The sequence below is a fragment of the Pongo abelii genome, chromosome 11, assembly GCF_028885655.2.
Source record: "Pongo abelii isolate AG06213 chromosome 11, NHGRI_mPonAbe1-v2.0_pri, whole genome shotgun sequence".
Classification (NCBI taxonomy): domain Eukaryota; kingdom Metazoa; phylum Chordata; class Mammalia; order Primates; family Hominidae; genus Pongo; species Pongo abelii.
The window spans coordinates 113482668-113501025 of NC_071996.2; the positions used below are offsets into that span (position 1 = coordinate 113482668).

Sequence of the window (18358 nt, forward strand, 5' to 3'; positions counted from 1 at the left end):
TGGTGGTGCTGGGGGTAGAAGGTGCAACCACATCCTCCTCTTTGGGGATCCACAGTGGTGATGACTGTTGATCACCTCAATGGCAAAAGATACTGATGTTGTGGTCAATGGTGACTATGGTAGCACCCACCATGTGCCTGATACTGATAGCCCCCACCCTTCTTTGTTTCTAGCCATCTCCAGATGTTTCTAGCCATCTCCAGATGTCTCAGGTATGCCAGTCTCCCCAGCTATCCTTTCTGTGCAGTTATCCTTTCTGTGCAGTTATCCTTTGGATTTTTGTTTGTTCACTCCACTATGTTGCTGCAGATTCGTACTTAAACATTTGAGCCCTCCCAAGGCTACTTTCATTCACGGAAAGATATCTAGTTCTTGTTTTTTGTTGGGGAGTGAAGACTGGTATCTCCTACTCGACTATCTTGCTTATATCACTCAGCTGAGCTGTGCTTTCTTGTCAAAATTAGGAAAACAAAGGTGATCATTTCCGATGATAAATACAATTAACACTTGCATAACTTCTGCAAAGGGGCTTTACTATTCTGGTTTCTCCATATAGGACATAAATGCCATTTTGTTTCATCTATGAAGGTGGTTTATTTTTAAATAAAGGTATATAGAACTTTTAAGTGACACATATTATATAGAAGTCTCAAAGAAAATTATGTTATGATCACCTGTAGACTTTTCTAAGCAATATGGTCCAAGAGGATGAGTTTCTCCACCTCTCCTGATCCTGTGAGAATCAAGGCAATCAAACAGTTACTTGATCATCCTCAGATGTGTTGGGGTGAAGAAGAGAGGATTGTGATTCACTGATTTATAGCAAGATTTAAAGAAATTCATACATATACAAGCAATCTGATGATTTTTTCATTAAAAACTTCAACTTTATAATAATATCTTAATTTTTCCTTTGAAAACAAAACAGCTTTTTTTTCTTTTCGTTACGTGGATGCTGAAAATGACTCAGTCAATTTAACTTTGGCCTAAGCCAGCTAAAGTCTGTAGATATAGAAGTACAGCTTAAATGGGAGTTAAAGGATCTGGGCTAAAATCCCAGCTTTGTCATTAACTAACAACACTAAGAGAAAATCTAGCAAACACATAGTCTTTTAAACATCACGTTGCTCAAAAAAAAAAGAAAAAAAAAAGCCTTTTTAAAAACAAATGAGCTTATTTTAATTGAAGTACTACTTCCCTCAAAGACGTCCACATGCTACAGTAGACAATACTTCTTGCTTGGGCATGGTAGCTCATGCTGTGATACCAGCAATTTGGGAGGCCAAGGCAGGAAGATAGCTTAAGGCCAGGAATTCAAGACCATCCTGGGCAACATAGCTAAACCTTGTCTCTACAAAAAAATTTTAATATTTAGCCAGACATGATGGCACATATCTGTAGTCCTAGCTACTCAGGCAGGAAGGATCCCTTGAGCTGAAGAGTTCAGACTGCAGTGAGCTATGACTATGCCACTGTACTCCAGCCTGGGCAACAGAGTGAGACCTTTTCCCTAAAAATAAAAATAAATAAAATATTTCTTTACCATTTTTATCTACTAGTCCATTCACAATTACACTTTTGAATTTCTGTCCTTTACTTCCCTTCCACTTCTCCCACAGAAAGGAAAAGGTTCTTCATTTAAGTATAATTTGCAAATTCCCTAGAATTCACTCAACTTTTTGTTTTCCTTATAAACAAAATAAAATTTAACTTCTCCCATCTATGTCAGACATGCAGGGAATAAAAAAGATAATAAATACAAAAACAACCTGCAAACTCCACATTATACAAATATTAAGTTACTCTTGTTTGCAATTAATAATGAAATGTTATCAGTCTCTTTGCCCTTTGAATCTTGGCACTGAGTTTCTACTCCTATTTATCCAATTCCTCAAAGGGAAATACTGGATCACCTTGCTTTTCAGTTCTTTTCCCTTCCATTGGCAAAGCAGGAAAGCAAGAACAAAACCGTGAGTATTCATTTCTATGGGTCTGCAAAAAATTAATTATTTTCTATTTTTTAATCTGGAAAGAGTCACCCAACAGCACTTACTAAACATCAACAATTCCCCTTTCCTCTTTGGTGAATGCCTAAATTTGTTGAAAAGAATTCCCTTAATCAAGTCTGCTTATTTACATAACTAAGTAAAAACTTAAAGAAAATTTGAATATATGGTGACCAATTTAGGGAAATAGTGGGATTTTTTTTTTCCGCAACATTTGAAACAATTGTGTGATCTGAAGATAGTGGTAGGTTTCCTGGAATAAGACAAGCAGCATTATTTCCTCCTTTTCCACAACCCTTGGAGAATTAAAACATGCCTGTGTCAAAATCTGTGTTTCCCCAAAATGCAGCCTGTAAAAATGTAACTGATCATCATTCCCCAGGGAAAAGAAGAAAAGAAATGCTAGAATTCTATGGCTCTACCACCAGATTAGAAATAACGTAATTGTAGCCAACTTTTGTCAGTGACTCACCCACATCCCCTCACATTTAACCAGTTCAGTGCTCATGGACCTGACTGGGCTCCTTCACCAAATGAAAAGAACATTGGAGGCAAAAATCCATTCATCTTACAGTGGAAGGACTATATCTTAAATCTACAAAAAACATAAAGTCCCCCTATTATGCTTTCCAAAGGAAAAGTGACTTTCTTTTACTTCAAGTGCATACTGGCCTCTGAACCGAAAGTTATTATTAAAGTCAATTAGTAATACCATTATGAATTAAAGTCCATTAGTAATATCATTATGAATTAAAGTCAATTAGTAATATCATTATGAACTAATTTATTGCCTACTACATTTCTAGAGGAAAAGTAACAAAGTCAAGTGAAATATATATTTAAAACAAGAATGGTAATTGTAATGACTAATGTGAATACTTTCCAATTTTCTACAACAATTATATTCCTTCACAGCTAACTTCCTGATCAATTTTTCCTATCAGGGCTACTAACTCAAAGAAAAATAGAAGGCATATAATATTAATATAATCTAAAATTTTAAGGTAAATATAATGCATTTTACTTATCAACTTTAAAAATTACAAACACTGAAAATTATAATAAGATCATTACTTTTAAATGTCCATATTTTGCTATATTTCATTTATTCAGTCATTGAACATTCATGGCCGGGGGGGGGGTCTATGACGTACAAGATACATCTTGTGGCCAGCTTAATATTAGAAACAAAGGAAGGAATGGAAAAAACATCAAGTAAACACAATGCAACTCCAAAATGAAATTTTTAAAAACCATATATAGAAGAGAGAAATTTCAGATTGCCAGCCTCAATGTTTATGTCTTTACAACTATATATACAAATACAGAAATAGTCATTCATTCACTCAACAAATACCAAGCAATCATTAAACAGAAGACAATACCAGCCTATACGATAAAAGAGTAGTACTAACACTCATGTTGCTTAAAATTAAGTTGAAGTCAACTTTAGTATTTACCACTCTGGACTTATAATTTAAGGTAAGAAATCAACATATTCAATAAAGACAATGAAAATTTGTGTTAGCACTTATTTAAAAATTTAGAACCACAAAATGCATCTGTTTATTTGGTATTTTATGTTTAAAGTTTCACTCTAAACTTTATACATTAAAAATACTCATCTAGATTTGAAAAATCTTTTCACAAACATAGAGAAGAAAATAACAAAAATAAACTTAAAATAAACTTATAAGGATATTTTAAATTTAAAAATGTATTTAATGACCTAAGATAGAACTGATTAATTCCAATTTTAAAAAACAGAAACTGTTTTTATATTCACACCAAGAGATACAAATAAAGTTATGTCATTTGCTCTCAATATTTAGTCAACTTCAAAATTAATATAATGTTGAGTACAGTCTTTCCCACAAGAAATCTATTAGTGTTAGCAAAAATATTCAAAACAACATTTTGTATTTAATGTATGGGAAGATACATGAAATCAAGAAATGTTGAATAGATTTCAAGTATTAAAGAAAACCCAAAAAACAAAAACAAAACAATTATCAAATAATTCAGTGAAATAAAAAATATAAAAAGCTGTTACATAAATTTAGTATTATTGATTTGTATAGATCAGATGAGTTTAACCTTAAAACAAAGTTTATGTGACCTCTAAAATTCAGGTGGGGCTTTAATAACCAAGGCATTAATCATAATATTAAGAGGCCAATAATGCAAGAGGCCAGAAGCCTACTTTAATGAACTGATATTAAATTTCTTAGATTCATTATTTTCTTAAAATTTATGTCTAGAGTCTCTGAATCCCCTCTAGCTGATTATGGGAAAAAGAAAGACAGTAGGAGAAATAAACTTTTCACACCAGAACCCAATTTTTTCCAGGTTACTTTCCTTCAGTTTACCTCAATAAACTGGCAGAGTTGGTGAAAAATAGGAGGTACGTTATTTTGTTAAAAAAAATTTTTTTTCTATCATTTGAATTTTACCATTTCTGTATATGTTTTACACAAATGTCTAAACTTAGTGTTTCCTCACTAAATTCAAGAAATAAATGTAAATCTTAAAATGCTTTGAAAAATCAAAATTTACATGCCTTTGATAAGAAATTATCAAAGTTGGCTGGGTGCAGTGGCTCATGCCTGTAATCCCAGCACTTTGGGAGGCCAAGGTCAGCGGATTACCTGAGGTCAAGAGCTTGAGACCAGCCTGACCAACATGGAGAAACCCTATCTCTACTAAAACTACAAAATTAGCTGGGCGTGGTGGTGCATGCCTGTAATCCCAGCTACTTGGGAGGCTGAAGCAGGAGAATCGCTTGAACCCAGGAGGTGGAGGTTGCAGTGAGCCGAGATCGCGTCATTGCACTCCAGCCTGGGCAACAAGAGCAAAACTCCATCTCAAAAAAAAAAAAAAAAAAAAAGAAAAGAAAAAAGAAATTATCAGAAAGTACAAAGTGTGGTATCTACCCTTAATAGGGGTTGGTTGGTTAAGACTAACAGATATATTAGCAAACTGTATAGGACAAAACACAATTTAATGACAAACTGTATGGCAGACTAAGCACTATAGGAAATCAATGAAGAGACTACTAATGAAAATAACATAGTTCAAAACAGTCTGAAAGGACAAAATTTTCTTTCTTTTTTTGATATGAGTTTTACTCCCGTCACACAGACTGGAGTGCAAGGGGGTGATATGGGCTCACTGCAACCTCCACCTCCTGGGTTCAAGCAATTCTCCTGTCTCAGCCTCCCAGGTAGCTGGGACTACAGGTGCACACCACCATGCCGGGCTAATTTTTGTATTATATTTTCTGTATAGATGAGGTTTTGCCATGTTGCCCAGGCTGGTCTCGAACTTCGGGGCTCAAGCAATCTGGCTACCTGGGCCTCCCAAAGTGCTAGGATTACAGGCGTGAGCCACCACGCCCTGCCCAAAAGTTTCTTGTTCTTGTTTCTAGCTTAAAAAAGACAAATCTTTCCATTAGCTCTTCTCAACAACAAAAAACTTAACTTACTGAATGTGCCCACTAAGTTTTATTTAAATACTTCACAGGTATTGTATATACAAAAATTGGTAAATTTTCAGACTTCTTTCAGAACACATGTACCTAATAATTCTTGTAGCTCTAAGTATCAATGATGCAATGTTGAGAAAACAACATATTACAAGAGAATAAGTATGTGTTTAGAGTCATACCTATGAGCAAAATCCTGTTTCTGCCCCTTACTTGGCTTTTTAACCATGGGTAAGTTACTTAACCCATGCTGAGTCTGTTTCTTCTTAAGTGAAATAAGGATAACAACTACCTGCTAGGGTTGTTGAAAGAATTAAATTAGATATCATATGTTAAATAACTAGCACAATGCCAGCCAGAAAAATAATCTGCGCTTATTAACTACTATAAATTCCACATGCAAACAAATTTCAATTACAGTGATATCAGAACACTAGAAGACCAGAATGCTCACTTTGCTTTATATTTTATTTCTCACTATAAAAACTAATATACTGATCTTCTATTTCATAGTAAACATCAATGTGTTTGGCTTCTAATTCTGTAATTCTCATTTGTTTTTGAGAACTTGAAAAAGTTTATTTTTAACTTTTATTTTAAGTTCAGGGGTACAAGTGCAGGTTTGTTACATAGATAAATCTGTGTCATGCAGGTTTATTATACAGATTATTTCATCACCCAGGTTTTAAGCCTAGTGCCCATTAGTTACTTTTCCTGATCCTCTCCCTCCTCCCACCCTGCACCCTTTAAAAAGCCCCAGTGAGTGTTGTGCCCCTGTATGTATCCATGTGTGATAGACTTCTTTCCCCCAAAATGCTATATATATGAACAATAATTCACATCAATTTGGGGACAGTAATAGATTCCCTGAAAACTAAATTAAAAATTATGCTTTATCTGACCATTTCAACTAAAATTTAGTCAATTAAATAGAATTAAAAACTCATTTCCTTAGTATCACTGGCCAAATCTTAAGTGTTTAATATTCACATAAGTCTAGTGCCTATTGGACAGCATAGACATAAAAGATTTCCAACATCTCAGAAGTTTCTACTGGACAGAGTTGGTCTGTAGTGTTATCACGGTGTGATAACTGAAACTATTTTTCTCTGCTTTTTATTATTTAATATCGAGATACCTCTCTCTCAAGTACATGCCCCAAAAGGCAGAGGTTGTGAATATGTTGCTCACAACTGAATCTTAGTGTCTAGCACATAATAAGCATTCAATAGATACCTTACAGCTGACATTATGGTTTTGTTTTAGTTATACTAAGCTAGCAAAAACTAACTGAGTTGTTAAAGGCCAGTTCTGAAAGCTATGAGTACAACGAATAGAGAGTTAAGGAAAAAAAGTAGTAAGTCAACTTACATGTACTCTCAACTGATACACTCCCAAAGACAATGAGGGCTCTCTATGTGCAGACTAAAGTTTTTTAGTTAGATACACATATTAACTAGATCACTTAAACAAAGATTAGGCTTTGTCCACAGCCTATTTAAGAACAGAAAAAATGCTTATTTATAGCTCAATAATTTCATTATTCCTGTATGGGTTTTTCCTAGATAGAAAAGTTGCGTAAATTTATTTTTAAATAGTATGTATCTACTCACACACAATAATTTAACAAACAAAACATTTAAAAAATTCACCAAAAGTTTTATAACATAAAAGATTATGGTGGCTGGGTGTGGTGGCTCACGCCTGTAATCCCAGCACTTTGGGAGGCCGAGGTGGGTGGATCACAAAGTCAGGAGTTCGAGACCAGCCTGACCAACATGGTGAAACCTTGCCTCTACTAAAAATACAAAAATTAGCTGGGTGTGGTGCCACACACCTGTAATCCCAGCTACTCAGGAAGCTAAAGCAGGAGAATTGTTTGAACCCGGAGGCGGAGGTTGCGTGAGCCAAGATTGCGCCACTACACTCCAGCCTGGGTGACAGAGCGAGACTCTGTCTCAAAAATAAAAATTAAAAAAAAAAGATTATAGCATTAAGATTTTAGAAAATCTATTTCTTGTCAACATACCTGGAAACTAAGATAATTGCTGCTATATATGGAACAGAAAATAGTCTAATAATAATTTTGCACTTACACTGCCACATTTTTTCTAAGGGTATATTCATCCAAATCGTCATCAGAGCTGCTATCAGTTGCATCGGAATCCAAACCCTCTTCAACATGAGACAACAGCCCTGTAGCAGAAAATGCAAATCTTTGGATTTCCGCAGCTGTACACCGTGCAAAGCCGTTTTTTGCATCATCCCACAATTTATTCTCTGCAGTCAATGTGTTAACTTCTGGGTTAATTTCAGTGCATTTAGGTAAACTGTTACCCAAAATTGTGGTAGGTTCATGAAATGTCTTCATTTTGGGGAGTTGATGTTTCATAGACAATTTCATCTGCTGACCATAGTGCTTAACAACATGCTTTGCCAGGAGCATCTGCAAATGTTTCTGAGTTCTTCTAGCCTGGCTAAGTAAAATTTTCTGTTTGCTTACACAATGAAGTAAACGAGCATTTACTTCCTCCTCCTTTTCAGCAGCTGAAGAACTAATAGGCACATTTGAGTGGCCAGGTACAATTTTCTTTTGAGTACAGTGCAATAAACCCTTTTTAATCTCAGCATCAGTAACTTTATCCAAAAGTGCATTCTCTTGATACCATTTACAGTTTTGTAGTTGTACTTTATCTACATTAGTGTCTTTGGTTATATTTGAATCCAAAATAATTTGTACATCTTTCATGCACTGGCTCGTGGTATCTGATAGAGGTTCCTTTTTGATGAACTCTTCAGAATGAGAAAGACAGATTTTACTGAGCTGAATGTTGCTGCCATTATACAGTATGTTTTTCAGCTTATTGCAACTGGGCTCCCCTAATTTCTTTTGTTTATAATTCTCATTGTGTTTATTTAATGTAGAATTAGATCTCATTAAAAAAACAGTCTGGTAATGTTTTGAAGACTGAGGGGAGCCAAAATGTTTTAAATTCACAAAATTAGTATTAAGAGTAGGTTCGGGAGTTGGAAATCCAAGCATCTGAGAAAAGGTGTCTCCCTTTAGCTTTTCATCTACAGTTCTTGGACTTTCCATGTAGAGCATCTTGTCAGACTCCATGGTACTTGGCAAAGATAAAAAGCTGATACCCTTTGCTGTTGCCTCCCTCAGAGCTGGGGTCATGGCGATTCCTGTAGATAAGTATTGGAAACCTAAAATAATGTAAAAATAAATGGTCAAGTATCTAGAAAAAAATTTTATGCTTATACTTTTTTCTAAGGGCAACATGTTCGATGTTTCTGATTAAAACATGAAGGAACAAAACTCCTCCTTCATCTCCCAACTCCCAACATTATTTCAACAAAGATTAAGCTAGTCTTCCCTCTGACTGGGGGCCTAACAGCTAAAACCCCAATTAAAGCTACACATTGCTAGCACACAATAGGTGTTCAACAAATATCTGTGGATGTAATTACATCTCAGAATTCCATTTTTTGACAACATTTAATTACAGTCAAAAGAAAAAAAATCCAGCCTAGATTCTATTGTATATTCTATAACAATAGAAAATGTGACTCAATTGTGTACTTTCAGCCAAAAATAAGAATTACTTATCTTTATAAAATATAATAAATTGATCTAAACTTCTGTTCCTGAAATTAATCATCACACCCTGAACGGTATTAATAACAAGAACTAAAATATAATAAATAATGTGTAAGAAGACCTAAGTGAGGCCGGACGTGGTGGCTCACACCTGTAATCCCAGTACTTTGGGGTGCCGAGGTAGGCGGATCACCTGAGATCAGAAGTTCTGGATCAGCATGGCCAACATGGTGAAACTCTGTCTCTACTAAAAATATAAAAATTAGCCGGGCATGGTGGTGGGCAACTGTAATCCCAGCTACTTAGGAGGCTGAGGCAAGAGAATCACTTCAACCCAGGAGGCAGAGGTTGCAGTGAGCAGAGATCACGCCAATGCACTCCAGCCTGCGTGACAGAGTGAGACTCTGTCTCAAATAAAAAAAAAAGATGACCTAAGTGAACAGAACTAAAAACATATAACTTCACAGCTGTTAAAAATATGTGATAGTAAAAACTTGCCCAATGCAATGTCTCCTCTAAACACATCTGCAATTTTACCCTTTTCACAAATGAATATGCATCAGAAGGCATTACTCCTGCCTAGAAAATAGCGGAGACAGTGTCAGATAACTGCTAAAGATTTATCCCATCATTAAACAAATTTCATTGCACATTATCAAAAGTATAAATCCATATATTGATTCACAGAAAAAGGCAACCCAGTACCATTAAACATTATGAAGCCTGAATAGTTAGTAAAATAATTTTACGTCATTAACAATTATAACCTTTTAAAGATAGTGTTTTGTAACCTGATATGCCAAAATTTTTGTTTCACCACATAATAGTTGATAGTCATTTAAATGGACACACTTTCATAGTGTATGTCCCCAGGTGCTAGTTATAACTCTACTTCCTTTATTCCTACTTAAAAACACAAAACCAAAAGCTGATTTTTTACAAAGTCCAACAAAAATGATCAAGAAGAAAATAAAAGCACAACAATTTCTATGTAATTAAAAAAAGGGTTACTAGCAAAATGACAGACTAGGAGAAAATATTTGCAACATATATATCAGACAAACATTAGTTACCTAGACTATAGGAGGAATTCCTACAAATGAGCAAAAGATAGAGCAGTCAGGGACTTCACAAATGATGACATCCAAATGGTCATTAAACACAGACTTAATCATACTAGTAATGAGGCGAATATAGATTAACAAAACAAGAGCCCAGTTTTCCAATCACCAAACTGAAAAAATGTTGTTTTTTTTTTTTCTGAAAACATCACATACATATCATGAGATGTGAGTAAGACTTCTCATATCTATTGGGATCATAAATTGGTTCAGTAATTTGACCACAATGTAGAAAATGTGTTTGTCAAACACATTTTTACCAAAGAGTAATGTTCGTAATGGCAAAACATCCTTTCAAAACAATCTAGATGTCTAACAGTAACAAAACAGATAATAAAATGTGATGGAATACTATATTACCATTAAAAAGGAATGACTTAAAGTATCAATACGGAAAGACCTTAAAAACAGTATCAAGTTAAAAATAAAAAAGAACACTGTAAAATATATATAGTATAGTACCATATAAATATAACACAAACACAAAACCATACCATATATACGTATACATTTGTGTCTGTTTGCAAGAATAAAAAGTGAACCAGAAAAATACCTACCAAACTTGTACCAGTAGTTACATCAAGTTAAGTTCCATGAAACAGAACTAAAAGTGATAGTTTAAGGGGATTTGCATTTTAACTACAAAATCTTATTACTTGAGGGGAAAAGACTAAATGCAAAATGAATAAATGTTAATGGTTGTTAATACTGAGTGAAAAAAAATTATAGATGTTTGCCTTTTTATGTATACACTTTATTGTACAATGTCTCAAAACGTAATTTCTATATGAGTTTCTGTATGTCTCAAAATTTATACACTTTTACATAATACCTCAAAAATAAGCAAATAGATTCCCATTTATCCTAAATGCAAAAAAAAAGAAAAAAAAAAGGTGGTTTTTTTCAGTTTATACTCTTATTTTATGGAAATAGAAAAACAATTCTAAAACAAGCTAGCATTAGGAAATTTCTTCCAAGATTCAAGTTGATACTTGACCAACTCAAAGACCTATATCTTCTAATCAATAAACACCCACAATAGTATTTAGTGTCTACATTGTTCTCTGAGGGAAACTGCTTTAATCACAGTTCTTGTTGATGTTACAGCAATATTCAAAAGATACTAAACTTTATCTCCCACACCACACACCTGTCCCTCTCAAAAATCTGAACAGCGTACTGTGAATATAACCAAACTAGCGAGCAGCAGAGACAGAAGGTGAAATATCACAAGGCAGGAAAATTCATCTTAGTCCCTGGATAAAGATAGGGAAAAGCTAAATACAACAAGTAGAGAAAAGAGGCTGGGTGCACTGGCTCATGCCTGTAATACGAGCACTTTGGGAAGTCAAGGTGAAGGACTGCTTGAGCCCAGGAGTTCGAGACCAGCCTGGGCAACATAAGGAGACTTCTTCTCTACAAATACTAAAAAATGTCCTAGGTGTGGTAACATGTGCCAGTAGTCCCAGCTACTTGAGAGGCTAAGGCAGGAAGATCACTTGAGCCTGGACGTTGAAGCTGCAGTGAGCTGTGATTGCACCACTGCCCTCCAGCCTGAGCAACAGAGCAAAACAATGTCTCAGAGAAAAAAAAAAGAGACACATGGCTGGGCACAGTGGCTCATGCCTATAATCCCAGCACTTTGGGAGGCCTAAGAGGTGGATCGTTTGAGCCCAGGACTTCCAGACCAGCCTGGGCAACATGGTGAAATCCAAGCTCTGCAAAAAAAATGATAGTGCCACTGCACTCCAGCTTGAGTGACACAGCAAGACCCTGTCAAAAAAAAAAAAAAAAAAAAAAGCAGATTGGTATTTAAGAAATACAATTTGTTGCAAAAAGAGAAAGGGAAAAAATGCAAAGATTAAAAGTGGCTAAGGCCCATTTACAGTAGAGAACTAGAATAAAACATATATACAAAATCTCTGGTGAGATCTCTAGGGCTTACTGGTAGGATAGGTAGCTTCCAAAATGACCTTAATAATCCCCACCCTCTTAGTATTCATGCCCTTGTTTAATCCTCTCGTAGAATAAGGACTGGATTTAGTAACTCACTTTTAATGAAAATGTAGCAGAGGTGATGAGATGACTTCTGAGATTAGGTAACAAAGAGACTGTGGCTTCCATCTGGCCACGCTCTCTTATTCAGGGAAGCCAGCTGCCATGTTATGAGCTAGAAAGACCCACGAGGTATAGAAATGATGTCTCCAACCAACATACAGCAAAGACTCTGAGGCCTGCTAACAGCCATGTGAGTAATCTGAGAAACAGATCCTTCCCAGTAATGCCTTTAGATGACTGTTGCTCTAGCCAACACCTTGATTAACAACAGCCTTATGAGAGACCTTGAGCCAGAGGCACCCAGCTAAGCTTACATGCCTATATTCTTGACCCATAGCAATTATGAAATAACACGTAATTTAAGCCACTAAATTTGGGGGTAATATATTACACAGTAATAAATAATGAATACACTTGGATATGAAGACTTTTAAGCTCTAGTCTATGAAAGGCCGGGACATATCATAGCTTCTTATTCAGGGATTTCCATTAAGTCCTTCTGTATTCTATTCTCAAGTGTATCCTTATTAAAAAAAAAAAAACAAAAAAAACCTAGCCTAAATAAGTCTCTCTACTTTGCAACCAAAAGAAACTAATGAAAATAGCTGTTTCCTATAAATAAAAAAGATTAAATTACGTTCAGTATAGTTTTAGCATAAAATATAAGTACATTTCTTCCAATTATTTAAATTATCTAGATATATAATCATTTTATATAATAATCTTTCCCAACTGAATATTCTAAACTACCACTTCTGACGACCTCCATATTATATAAACAACTACACTTATCACTAACACTTCTAAGCTCTACAAAGGCTTGGATTTTTGAACAGTTTTGTTAACTACTGTATCCTCAACATGCAAATCTATCTGACATACAGAAGATGCGCAACAAATAACCTGGTGAGAAAATGAGTGGTTGCCAGTATATTTAAAATCCAAAGTTGTCCTTACTATAGCCTACAAAATTGATATCAGGTTCCTGACTACTTTGCCTTCTACAACTCTTTCCATGTATTACTGCACTCCAGAAACACTGGCCTCTATGCTGTATTTGAAACACACCAAGCAAGTCTCTTGACACAGTGACTTTGTGTTTGCTATTCTCTCAGCCTGAAACAATTTTTTACAAATAAGATGGCTGGCTCCCTCACTTCATTTGTTTCTGCTCTAAAGTCACCTCATCAGAGTCCTTCCCCGACCAATGTATTTTAAATAGCTTCAGCCTCTTGGTTCATGACTCTCCATTCCCTTACACTGCTTTATTGCTCTTCATAACACTACTGCTACCTGACATTATATTACATTCTAGAAAAGAATGTAGTTTAAGCGCAAGAACTCAATGTTCTAATCTCCAGCACTAGAATAATGCCTGGCACACAGTAATTATCATGTATTTGTTGACTAAATTCATAAATGAATTGATCATGATATTTAAAGGCATTTCAGGATTTTGGTACTCACAAGTAGTAACAACACTTATTTCAATTACTATTTTTTAAATGTACAAAACAACAATATATAGAAAGGATACTATGTTCAAGTATGGCTTATTTCATGAATACAAGACTGGTTCCACATTAAAGAAAACAACAGGCCCGTCGTGATGGCTCACGCCTGTAATCCCAGCACTCTGGGAGGCCGAGGCGGGCAGATCACAAGGTCAGGAAATCGAGACCATCCTGGCTAAAATGGTGAAACCCTGTCTCTACTAAAAATACAAAAAAATAGCTGGGTGTGGTGGTGGGCGCCTGTAGTCCCAGCTACTCAGGAGGGTGAGGCAGGAGCATGGTGAGAACCCGGGAGGTGGAACTCGCAGTGAGCCGAGATCGCACCACTGCACTCCAGCCTGGGCGACAGAGCAAGACTCCGTCTCAAAAAAAAAGAAAACAATAACTAAAATTCACCATATCAACAGACTAAAGAGAAACCATATGATGTCAATAAATGGAGAAAAAGCATTTGACAAAATTCAATATCCATTCATGAGAAAAACTCAGCAAATTAGGAAGGAGAGGGAATGTCTTTAATCTGATAAAAAGCATCTACACAAATGCCTATAGCTCACATCATAATTAATGGTGAAAGACTGAATGTTTCTGCCCTAAGACTGGGAATGAGGCAAGGTAGACATTTCTCACCACTCATATTCAATGTTGTACTGGAGGACCTAGTTAGTGCTGTAGAGCAAGAAAAAAAAAATAAAAAGCAGAGATTAGAAAGTAAGTAAAACTGTCTCTATTCGCAGATGACATGATTTTCTACATAGAAAACCCCAAGGGATCGAACTCCTCGACTAATGAATTTAATAAGGCAGCAAACACAAGGTCAACATACAAAACTCATTTATATTTCTATATGCTAGAAATGAAAAACTAGAAATAGAAATTTTTAAACAATAATAATTCCAACACCTGCAAAAATGCTTTGGTATAAATCTAAACAAAAGATGATGCACATGATCTTTATACTGAAAAATACAAAACACCCATAAAAATATCAAGACCTAAATAGTGCATTACACTATGTTCACAGATAAAACTATTCAATATTGTTATGATGCTAATTCTCCTCAAACTGATTTACAAGTTTAGACACAAAATCTTGGCAGGACATTTTGCTGATATCTACAAGCTAATTCAAAGATTTATATGAAAGTTAAAGGAACCAGAATAGCCAAAACAATTTGGAAAAGAACAAAGTTGAAGGATTCACACAACTTACCAATTTCTAGTAGACAAGACAGCATGGCATTAGCAAAAGGATGAACACATAAATGGAAAGACCAGAGCTCAGGAACAGAACCATGCACATACGGCCAATTTTTTTTTTTTTTTTTTTGAGACGGAGTTTCACTCTGTCGCCCAGGCTGGAGTGCAATGGCATGATCTTGGCTCACCGCAACCTCTGCCTCCCAGGTTCAAGTGATTCTCCCGCCTCAGTCTCCCAAGTAGCTGGGATTACAGGTAGCTGCCATCATGCCCGGCTAATTTTTGTATTTTTGTAGAGATGGGGTTTCACCATGTTGGCCAGGCTGGTCTTAAACTCCTGACCTCAGGTGATCCGCCTACCTCGGCCTCCCAAAGGGCTAGGATTACAGGGGTGACCCACTGCGCCTGGCCTGATTATTTTGACAAAGATACCAAGGATTAAATGTAGAAAGCCTTGTTTCTTAAATCATATCACTCTAAACTAACTGGACATCCATAGGGAAAAAAAATGAAATTGAATACATATTTCATACCTTATATAAAAATGGTCAGACCTATCAGAATGAATCATGAGCCTAAATGTAAAACCTGTAACTATACAACTTCCAGAAAAAAAATTAGAAAAAATGTTTGTGACACTGCTTTAGGCAAAGCTTTTTTTAGATATGACACCAAAAGCATTATTCATAAAAAGCTGCTAAATTGGACTTCCTAAAAATTAAATACTAAATAAACTTTTTAAAATAATTATTTAAAATAGAACTGTTGGGAACCTCTGACATATACATTCAGAAGATAATGTGTTCAAGAGTTCATAGAAATTAGATGTACATATTACTGAAAGTCACTGAGTTTATCATTCAGATTAATGCTGAATAGTGGTTTTGACCATGACATAGCTTTAAGTTTTATTTTTTTTTAGGTATTATTTCATTTATACAGAGAGTAGACAATTTGTTCAAGGCAAAATGAGTAAGGAGGAATACTGATTTGAAAAGCATAAAAATTCTTTTTAAAAATTTTTATTTTAATGTTTGTGGGTACAAAGATGGTGTATATATTTATGGGGTAGATGATGGGTATGCATGGTGGCTCATGCCTGCGAACCTAGTATTTTGGGAGGCCAAGGCAGGAGGATCACTTGAGCCCAGGAGTTTGAGACCAGCCTGCGTAATATGGTGAGACCCTGTCTCTATTTAAAAAAAAATATATATATATATATATACACACATATATTTTTATCCAAGACTAATTAGATGTATCCAACTGATATGAAGAATTGGTCTTCATATCCAAGTGTATTCATTATTTATTACTGTATAATATATTACCCCCAAATTTAGTGGCTCAGGTATATATATATATATCAATAAAAATTTAAAAATTAAAGAACATGTTTCAAGACAGAGTCAACAACGTTTGACAAAGACTTAACAGGAATTAAGGGAAAGGAAGGAATCAAGGATGACTCCTAGGTTTTTGGCTTGAGCAACTGGGTGGTCAGTGGTGCTATTTTCTGAAAGGGAGCAGACTCGGGGAGAAAGAAAGTTGAAGAAGAAAAAAATAAAAATTTCTGCTTTGGATATGTTACTTTTTAAGTGTCTTTTAAACATTCAAGTGGAATCAACTATAAAAACAAGTCTGGAGTTCAAGCAAGAATTCATAATTAGAGAGATTATTTTACAGAGTCACTAGCATATAAATAGTATTTACCCTAGGGAGTGGGTATAAGCAAAGAGAAAGGAGCCCAGGACAAAACGTGAGGGTTTACTCACATTTACTTGAGCAAACGAAGAGGAGCTATAAAAGAGGAAGGGCCCTAAAAGAAAACTGAAAAGATCATCAGTGAGATAGGAAGAAATCCAGAAGTGTATGAAATCAAGATACCAACGTGTTTAGAAGTGTATAACATGGTCAGTTCTGTCAAATGCTAAAGAGGTCAAGCAAGATGAAGATAGCAAAGTCAATATTACTTTTTAAGGAATGTATTGAGAAGTCTTGCTTTTAAAAGGTTACATGTTAACTAAATATCCAACTCCAGCAGCCTCTAGCCATTCTATCCTCCCTCAGCAGACGAAAAACTGAGAAGCACTAGTGAAGTTCACAGCCCAGGGCACAGGCTCATTGAAAGACAGACCTTATCATTGGAATTTGGAACATCTTTTCTATCCTTACATCTTATTAAAAGCGTATTCACTAGAGTTTCTTTTACTCAGCACATCATGTTCAGCTTTCAAGAGAAAACGACAAGGCACACTAAAGGGCAAACAACATAGTTTGAAGAGACAGCAAGCATCAGAACCAGATTTAGATATGGCAGGAATGTTGGAATTACCAGACCAGGAATTTAAAACAACTATGATTAATATGCTAAGGCCTCTAATGGAAAAAACAGACAACATGCAACAAATGACAGGTAATGTAACAAGAGAGATGGAAATTCTAAAAAGAGAATAAAAATGAAATGCTAGAAATCAAAAACACTGCAACAGAAATAATGTCTTTGACGGGCTTAGGAGTAGACTGGATGTGGTGGAAAAAAGTAGCACTAAGGTTGAAGATACAGCAATAGAAACCTCCAAAACTAAAAAGGAAAAAGAACAAAGATGGCAGGGGGTTTGAGGAAGAAGAGAATATCCAACCAAGAACTGTGGGACAATTACAAATGGTGTAACATATGCATAATGGGAATACCAGAAGGAGAAGAGAAAAAGAAAAGAAAAAATAATTGAAACAATAATGACTAAGAATTTCTCCAAATTAATGTCAGACACCAAACCACATATCCAGGAAGCTCAGAGAAACCAAACTATCACTTAATAAATGAAACACTATATAAAATTATATTACATGAAATTTTATATACAATAGTATACTTACAACAAATGGTCCATTTAAAAATTTTTACTAGAAATTACTTCATCACATACTTTCCCCAAATAGATCAAAAGCTACATGAAGGCAGGTGTTTTGTGTTCACTCATCATGGTATTCTAGAATATTTTATGGCACATAGCAGGCTCATAATAAATATTTCTTGAACAAATACTATCCAAAATGGTAAAATTATTTTAAAATTTCAAGGAAGAAGGTTCATGAGATATATTTTATTGTGAAGGAGTTTCAAGGCAAAAAAATTAGGAAACATTAGTATAGCATGTAACTGTCCAATAGAAATATGAAGTGGCTACATATGTAATTTTAAACTTGCTACTACTAGACATATTTTTAAAAGTAAAGAAACATGAAAAATTAAATTTAATGTCATCTTATATATAAAGTATCATATATCAACATGTAATCAATACATAAACATCTTGATAAGATATTTTCTATTCCTCTGTATGTCTGCCAAGTCTTGTAACCAG

The 18358-nt window shown here is 35.1% G+C and overlaps 1 protein-coding gene across 9 annotated transcripts in view; it reads right to left on the reverse strand.

Annotated features, from left to right (window-relative positions):
* KANSL1L (KAT8 regulatory NSL complex subunit 1 like) overlaps positions 1–18358 on the reverse strand; it is a 151137-nt gene that overhangs the window by 125587 nt on the left and 7192 nt on the right. For 5 of the 9 annotated variants that reach the window (XM_054549791.2, XM_054549792.2, XM_054549788.2 and 2 more), the window contains exon 2: positions 7587–8703. In XM_054549791.2, coding sequence (XP_054405766.1) covers positions 7587–8674 — 1088 coding nt within the window. In that variant the 5' untranslated portion in view covers positions 8675–8703. The other 4 variants (XM_063713025.1, XM_054549793.2, XM_054549795.2 and 1 more) reach the window with 4 other exon arrangements.